At 40.9% G+C, this 9,115-nt stretch overlaps 1 protein-coding gene across 1 annotated transcript in view; it reads right to left on the bottom strand.

Moving 5' to 3' along the window:
• Positions 1–8,776: 8,776 nt before the first annotated feature.
• Positions 8,777–9,115, bottom strand: part of GPR150 (G protein-coupled receptor 150) — a 1,641-nt gene continuing 1,302 nt past the window's right edge. The window contains exon 3 of the mRNA XM_006169873.1: positions 8,777–9,099. Within this exon, the coding sequence (XP_006169935.1) occupies positions 8,777–9,099 (323 nt within the window). The remainder of the gene's footprint in view (positions 9,100–9,115) is intronic.

Below are 9,115 nucleotides of genomic sequence, written 5' to 3'. Positions count from 1 at the left end.
GAATATGGCACGATCTGAATCACTGTTATCAGTTAGGGTTCTTCAGAGAAACAGAACCAATGTCATATAATAGATGATAAATAGATGGATGGACGAATAAAAAGAAATTCGTGATGGGAATTGGTACATGTGATCATAGATTCTGAGAAGTGCCATCATATGGAGTCTGCAAGTTGGAGAACCAGGGAAACTGGTGATGGAATTCAGTCTGACTCCTGAGTTTGGGGCCTAAGAACTAGGCAGAGGTGGTGGAGGTGGGTGCTGATGGTGTAAGTCTTAGTGTCTGAAGGCCCAAGACAGGAACTCTGCTATCCAAGATGTCCCAGGTTGAGGACCTGGCTTTTTGCCTATCCTGGCCCTCAACAAATGAATGTTGCTTGACAGCATTGGTGAGTGGGGGGTCTTCCTTCCTCAGCCTACGGACTCAAAGGTTAATCTCTTCCCGAAACCCCCTCGCAGGCACACCCAGAGGTACCGTAGTTTCTTCTTAACTGTGGCTTCACTTCCCACAGTTTCGGCTACTCACCGTCAACCAAGATCCAAAAATACTAAATGAAAACTCAGAAATTAATATTTCATAAGTTTTTAAAATTACTTAGCAACCTGAGTATATATTTTGACTAAATCAGTCTTAATCTAGGTCTGATTTAAATAATAAGAATGATTTTGTTCATTAGATATATTCCCATGAAGGGATTTGAAGAATAGAAAATTTCTAGCTTTGAAGTTTTTATAAAAGCAAAAAATTAATGGAAGGATATAAAATGTTCACTTATGTGAACATTTGAAAGAAGAGGTAAAATTGGGAATAACTACTTAAATTTACTCTTTGGTTTACTTTTCTCTGTGTTATACATAACCTGTAAACATTAAAGATAATATGTGTAACATTGGAGTGCAGTGGCTAGGGGCTCTGGACTCCCACATGGCTGACCTTGTTTCAAGTCCCAGACCTGGCATCTTGCTTTCTCAGTTTCCCTTCCTCTCTCTCTCACTCTGTCCCTCTCTGGTCAAATTTAAATAAATAAATAAATAAATAAATAAATAAATAAATAAATTACACAGCGACAGAAAGCGAGAAATCATCCCCCGGGGGGATGGCCATTCTCCTCCATTCTCCTCTCGGGATCTATCTTGGGCACGCACGCACAGGCGCCAGGCATGAGTTTAAGCCACCGGGTCCAGGACTCGAACCGTGTTCGACTACATGGGAGTCCAGCGACATAGCCATTACACTAACTGCCAGTCCCTAAAATAATTATTTTTTAAAAATATGCACACAGTGACTAGAATAGTGTGGCACATATTAAATGCTCACTAAAAGTACATATTATTATTTTTACTCCAAAATTTCTTTTTCCAGCAGTCCAAGGATTAGCTCATGTGACACAGTGTCCCTCAGAGTTCTTGTTACCTCTCTTGCTAATATAATCCAGAGAGTTGGGGAGAGGGAATGGGGTTTTCTTTGAATAAAAACCATGAAGACTGCTAAGGTAGAAGGAGCCTCTTATGTGCTGACTAATCAGGGCAGTGGTAAGCTGATCTGTATAATATCAGTTGAAATGTCCATTTTTATTCAATAAAATATAGATTGGCTTTTCAAAGAATAAAAATAATTTATTTATATGTTTATATGCTTTTTAATTCTCAGAAGGTATGTACACTCCAGAGACACAGAGAGAAAGAGAGAAGGAGGGGAGAGTCCTGCTTCAGAGGTGCATGGTCATGCCGCAATCCCATCTCCTCCATTTCTCCATCCTGTTGGGTTTTGGGATATGCACACATGTCTGGCATATTTTTCAAACCGCTGGGACTGGGATTTGAACTGCCATTGGAAATATGGGGTCTGGAATTTTTTTAGCCTCTAGGCTATAGAGTCAGCCAATAAAAACATTTTAAAGTTTTAAATTGCTCACCATTCTGAATGATGTGATGAAATCTCATCCCACCCCCTCCAGTACACGTATTGTCTCTTTGTCCAGCATACCCACACTCTTCAAAAAGTTTGTAGAAAAATGGAATTAACAATATGAGTTTGCTGGGGTCAGCAGGTGGCATGGTGGTTGGGGCAGTGGACTCTCACAGGGTCAACTACAGTTCGAGTCCCGGGTCTGAGGGTTTGCTTTTCCACTTTCCCATTTTCTCTCTCTTTCTCTGGTGAGTGCATGTGCCCTTTACAAGTAAAAGAATAATGATAATAATAAATAAAATTAAAACGAGTAATTCTTTAAAAAGTATGAGTTTACTGGGACCAGCAGTTGTAATGGCTATGTCACTGGACTCCCATGTAGTCGACCACGGTTCCAGTCCCAGACCTAGTAGCTTAAGCTCACAGTGGGTGCGTGTGCGTGCATGCCCAAGATCCTGAGAGGAGAATGGAGGAGAAGGGATTGCGGAGTGGCCATTCCCTCTGGAGGGCGATTTCTCACTTTCTGTCTGTCTGTCTTTCTGGCAAGCAAGTGCACATGCCCTATTGCAAAACAAACAAACAAAGAAACACACAAAAAACCCAAAAACTCTCAAAAAAAGAAATATGAATTTATTTTGGTGCAAAAATTTTGAAATCGTGTATAGTTTTTTAATAATAACTTTCCATGAACTTTCTAAAGACCCTTTGTATATGCCACCCACCTGTTAGTCACTTGGCGGCTGTCTTGGTTATTAGATCTACTGTCCCAGGATTGTAGTGCTTATGGTTCAAGTAATCCTTATTTTACATAATACTTTACTACTAATAACTTAATTATTAATTACTGTTGTTAATCTTCAAGTATGCATGATTTATAGAGTAAACTTTATCATAGATACTATGTGTAAGAAAAAAACATGGTACATGCTCTTCAGCTTGTGATTGGGTTACATCCAGATAAACCCATTGTAAATTGAAAATATCATTAATAGACAATGCATTTAATACACCTAAATCACCAAATATCATAGCTTTAGTCTATCCTACCTTAAATGTGCTCAGAACATTTCTATTAACCTACATTTGGGTAAAATGATAAAATACAAAGCCTATTTTATAATAAGATATTAAATATCGCATGTAATTTATCACATGCTGAAAATGAAAAGCAGAATGGTTACATGAGTACTCTAAGTACTGTTTCTACTGAATGTGCATCACTTTTGTGCCAGTTTCAGGTTGATAAATCGTAAGTTGAACAATTGCTTAATCAGGCTCCATCTGTGTATATAGGGTTAGGTACTCTCTGTAGTTTCCGGTATTTACTAGGGTACTTGGAACATAGTCCCTGTGGATAAGGACAGACTCCTGCAATGTTTCACCAGCTATCTGGGCATCCTTTAAGCCAGTCTAGGTGACACATAAAACTAACCATTACAGCTTTCATTTATAAAGTTGAACTACTCAGACAACTCCGGAGTGGCCCCACCACTGGACTTCTTCCTATGTGAGATAATAAATTTAAGCCAGCTGAATCAGCTCTTCTGATAGGGTGCTTTCAACTGCAGATAAAAGGAAATCTGTCTCAGTGGGCTTAAATTCATTCTCTCAATCGAGAACATTCTAAGTGGTACAACATTATTAGTCATATTTCGAGGACTCTGAACTTCTGCTTTGATTCTTGCTTGTTAGCATGCTCGCTGTTGCAATGAATTGACCCTTCATGGCATCACTGAGATGACGTTTCCAAAATTCAGATTTGATCATATTATAGCCCAAATCAAATTCCTCAAACTCCCTTTGCTTGTTTTCTTTCTTTGTTAAGAATTTTTAAAAATTAATGAATTTATTGTCATTCACTGAACATCAATACAGTATACAAAATGAGATTTTCCATCCAGTATACATTGTATATTGGCTCAATCAAGGATATTACCATACATGTTATCATCAACAAATAATTTTCTATTTCTTGTTTCGTATATTTTTTGCTATCCCTCCACCCCCTTGATTCCCTACCTTCACCCTTTGCCAACTTCCCTCCTTCTCCCACACTGTCTGGTATGTACAATTGTTTTCCATGTCTTTTTTTTCCCCACATTTTATTGATTCACTAAAGATCTTAATTAATTTAAAGGCTTTTGAAAGCAAACACAGCTGATATATACATATTTATGAAAGCATGTCTGACTTTAGGCGTAAACCTCAGTGAATAAAGTGAACGTACTAGAAAGTAGCACCTCACTGGGGCGATACAGCTTACTGTAGTCATTAAAGAGGTATTAATAGGTATTTTTAATGCATTTTTTAATTTCAAAAATTAGTTTTAGTTTTAATAGATCAAAATAAAAAATATTTTAAGAGAAATTTGCTTAAAACTTAAAGCCAGGAAAAAGGTTAGGATTCAGTTCAAATAGTAGGTAAATGAATCTATCAACAGTTCAAAAGAAGACAAAAATCCTTAAATATGGAAATCAAAGCATTGAAGAAAATCAGTAATGTTTTAGTCTAAAGTAAAAAAAAAAAAATTTTAGTAGTTCAGACTCACATAATTAATCTCTCTTCTATTGAATTTGCAGTTACTGTGGTCTGATCTTTCCATTTAAACTCTGGAAGTTAACATTCAACTCTGGACTTGTCCCTACCATTAGGCTGGCCATTCTCTTGGCTGTTTCTTCTACTGTTATTTCTGTGTGTCCGACTTTAGTTTTCCTGCTATAGCGCTCCCTTCAGCACTTCTTGGGAAGCTGGTCTGGTGTTGGTAAATTCCTTCAGGTTTTGTTTATCTGAGAATGTTTTTGTCTTTTTTTCCCTTATGAAAGATAATCTTGCTGGGTATAGTGTTCTTGGTTGAAATTGTTTTTCACTGAACACTTTGAATATATTTTTCCCATTCTTTCCTTGCTTGCATTATTTCCGATGAGAGGTCCAATGCCAGCCTGATGGGATATCCTTTGAAAGTAACTTGACATGGGACCAGCAGTTAGTGTAATGGCTATGTCGCTGGACTCCCATGTAGTCAACTGCGTTTTGAGGCCCAGACCTGGCGGCTTAAACTCATGCCAGTCGCGTGTGCTTGCATGCCCAAGATCCCGAGAGGAGAATGGAGGAGAAGGGATTGTGGCCTGGCCATTCCCCCTGGGAGGTGATTTCTCGCTTTCTGTCTCTCTCTCTTTCTGGCAAGCACACACGCCCTATAGCGAAAACCTCTCCGAAAAAGAGAAAAAAAAAAAAAAAAAGTAACTTGACGTTTCTTTCTTGCCAATTTTAGTATCTTGTCTCTGTCTTCGGTTTTGATCAATCTGGCTACCATGTGTCTTGGAGAAGATCTTCTTGGTTTGATTCCATGTGGAGTCTTTTGTATTTCTTTGGTCTGGGTATTTGAGTGCCTCTCTAGGTTTGGAAATTTTACTTCCAGGATTTCATGGAGTAGATAATCATGACCTTATTAGTTTCTTCAGCTTCTGGGATACTGATGATCTGGATGTTTGGGCATTTAATGGTATCTAGTATTGCTTGTACGTTATTCTCATGTTTTTTGTGTTATTTTCTCAGTTTTTTTTTTTTTTTTTTTGGTGAATTTCTCTAGGTCAGACAATTTACCTTCTACATCTGAGATTCGATCTTGCATGATCTAATCTGCTTTTGATATTTTCATCAGAAGTTTTGATTTCCTGTATTACGGCCTTCATCTCTAACAATTGCATTTGGTTCTTTTTTATGATGTGTATCTCCTCTTTCAGATCATACAAGAACTTCCTCACCTCCTGGAACTCCGTGTCTCATTTCTCCTGTATCTTCTGGAGTTCATTGTCTCTCTTCTCTTGCATCTCTGTTAGCTTTGTCACTATGAATATTTTAAATTCTTTATCTATCTGGCATTTCCATGAGTTCCCTTATATTCTTTGTGGAGTAAGAGAAGTTATTATTTTCCATTAGAGGAGAGATATTGTCTTGGTTTCCCGTATTTCTTGTACCTCTGTGGTGGTTTCTGGTCATCTGGCAGATTATACATTTTTGTTTTTGCTTTTTTATTTGATTTTTTGGAGTTAAATCTGAACATTCAGAGGAATGAGGAAGGAGGTGACCTGTAGTCTGTAAACAGTACCATTTTTTCTCCTTTTGCACAGTTGATTCAAGGAAAATTGAGGATTAGCCTGACCCTAAAAACATTCAAATATTTGGCTACTGAGTACCTAGACCTGTCTAGGAAATCAGTGTGTGGAGGCTGAGCAGAAAAGTGAGAAAGGTAAAAAGAAAAGGAAAAGAAATGGAAAAAAAAAAAAGAAGAAGAGAAAAAAGAGTCAAAAACAATAAGAAAAAGAGAGACAAATTTTTTTGCCAAAAAATGAAGGGGGCCATTCAGAACTCAAATATAGATGGCTGCTGATTGGCTTATCCTAGGGGGGCAGGGGCAAAGGTAAGAAATACAAAGACAAAAAGCAGCAAAGAGCGATGTTTAAAAATTAAAAAAAAGATTAAAATGTGTATAGTTGGAAAGAGCGAGAGAATAAGTGGGGTGCTCTAACCTGGCTCCTGGCTAGACTGGGGAGCAGGAGGGTGAAGTCTGGATAGAGAATCTTCGGTGGCCGAAATCCAAACTCTCTTTGCGTTCTTGGCCTGATAAACAGCTTTTTCACTGGATGCAGGCTGGATCACTCCAGTCACATAGTCCATCATATAAGGCCCCACGGGCACCCTAATGTCAGACATTGAGACTATTGTCATTCCTGGACCATAGGTTTGGTCTCCCCTGGACTTTACTAATGCCACTCCCATTGTCTAGGATACCCTTTTCTATCTATAGGTCACTCCCACTCAGACAAGACGCAGCCTCTTGGTGAGCCCGTTCTTTCTTTTCTTTTTTAAGGTTTTTGATATAGGCGTGGTGCTCATTGGAGAAAAACAGAGACAGAGAGAGGCAGTGAGAAGGAAAGTGAGAACTCATTCCCCAGGAGTGATTGTAGCCACATTACAATCCTTCTCAACTCTCCTCTTGAGATCTCGGGCATGCACGCCTGTGTACCCAGTGTGATTATTTTCTTTTTCTGGAGTGGTTTTTACTATAGGGCATGTGCGCTCGCCAGAAAGACAGAGAGAGACAGAGAGACAGAAAGCAAGGGATCACCCCCCCCCAGGGGGGATGGCCACGCCATAATCCCTTCTCCTCCATTCTCCTCTAGGGATCTTGGGCATGTGTGCACATGTGCCTGGCGTGAATTTAAGCCACCGGGTGTGGGACTCGAACCGTGGTCGACTACATGGGAGTTCAGCGACATAGCCATTATGCTAACTGCTCCTGTTCAGTGCTCAGCACCCTAACAAGACTCCCTGTTAAAGCACATGTGACACTGCATGCCATAACCCAGATTTGCGTTAACGAGGACAACGGAATTCTCTCTTTGGCTGACATACTCCTGTTGTTTTGCAGATCATAGCATCCTCAACAAGGTGGGGAGGAGCAAAGAGAGGAAGAAAAAAACTGTCTATAATATCTGACGTCAACATTTTGGAGGACATGGGCCCCGCAGGTGGCATAGAGGTTAAAAGTGCTGGATTCCCACATGGCCAACTGCAGTTTGAGTCCCAGACCTGGTGGCCTGCTTTCTCACTTTCCCTTTCTCTCTCTCTGGTCAAGTTAAACAACAACAACAACAACAACAACAATAAGTGGAATTAAATAAAAAAATAATTCTTTAAAAAATTTTGGAGGACAGTAAGCCATGCTTAATGAAAATGTCCTTTTTGCATACATTTATCCATTCTTTGAATCATGATATCATGATTCAAATCATGATCATGATATATATATATATATATAGAGAGAGAGAGAGAGAGAGAGAGAGAGAGAGTTCCTTCCATCTGTCTAGCATTGTTTAAGTGTTGGGAACATTTCAGTGAACCTAACAGAGCCTTCAGAGAGCCTGGCTCTACAATAAGCTTTAACAAAATCTTCCCCCCTCTGCCTCTTAGCCCCACACTTGCGTATGAACAAGAAACACTGTAATGGAAAGCTTCAGATTCTCAGGTGAAAGTCTCTGGTAAATACACGAGTATTCAAAATTGCTGCCACTTCTCTCTAGAACCAAGGCCAGTTAAGAGGAGGAGGTCACTAATCTAATTCACGTCTTGCCCTTGTTCTGAATACTCCACGCCAGCGGGCAGGCGGGCACTGAACGCCTCCTTTCTAAGTGTATATGGCGTTCTGGGGTTTCAGCTTCAGGCTTAGCTCCTTGAGGCTTCGTCTGCCTCAGTGCCCTCCCTCCCTCGCCCCAGACATCCGGACTGGTACCACCCTCCTGCTTCCCTTCTCTACTTCACTGGGGACTTTGCACTGAAACTCCGACCGACCGTCTGGGCACAACATCTCAGCTTTGGAGGCTGGTCTAGGCCCAGGGGTGATTTCTTTCAGAAACCAGACAACCTAGGGGAGCTTCAGTGTGTCCTTCCTGCAATTCCAGCCTCCACTAAGCGGAAACTAGACTAGAAATAAAGGACAGGGTGATTTTCTTCTGAGAAAACACATTCTCATGCAAAACACAACCTACTAATTGCTCTGTGGGAAATATGTTTATTTTGCAAATACTCTGTGGCCCTGAAGTGACCGCGCGATTCCATTTATGACAGTATTAACGGGTACAGCTCTCTCTCCCCAGGGAGACCAATGTGTGAATTCTCTCTCAGGGGAAGAAAGGGAAACGCGCTGGTCCCCAGGTACATTTGATTCAAGCACAATTCAAAACAAGTGAAAACAGATGATAACACAGCAAATAATAAAAACCCGGCAAATTAGCTAAAACTGGTATTATTCAGAACACCATGGAAGCCTGAAAGGGAACCACCTGGAGAGCCACTCTAACTCTGCTTTTACGACTTTCCAAAGGGGACTCTGCTCCAAATGAGGAACTGTGAGAGGAACGGAGGGAGGAAATGATACTGGAAGCGAGTAGGCCATGTCAACGTTAGGAGAAAATCTAAATGGAGAGTGAAGGAAGAGACAGCTTCAGTGTCGCTCTCTTGGAGACACTCCTGCCAGCTGGGATTTAGACAGGCCCCCGCAGGCCTCCTGCACCGCAGCGACGGGTGACCTGTGCCCCGCCGTCGTCGAGCATCTAGAAGGAGGTTTCGCAGGAGCAGGGCAGCGGCCTGGGGCGCGGCGGCGGTGGGGGCGAGGACCCCTCGTCCCCCCGCTCCCCCCCGGGGGGG

This window comes from Tupaia chinensis, unplaced genomic scaffold (genome assembly GCF_000334495.1).
Source record: "Tupaia chinensis unplaced genomic scaffold, TupChi_1.0 Scaffold147554_1, whole genome shotgun sequence".
Classification (NCBI taxonomy): Eukaryota; Metazoa; Chordata; class Mammalia; order Scandentia; family Tupaiidae; genus Tupaia; species Tupaia belangeri.
This window is presented reverse-complemented; position numbering and strand designations above follow the sequence as displayed.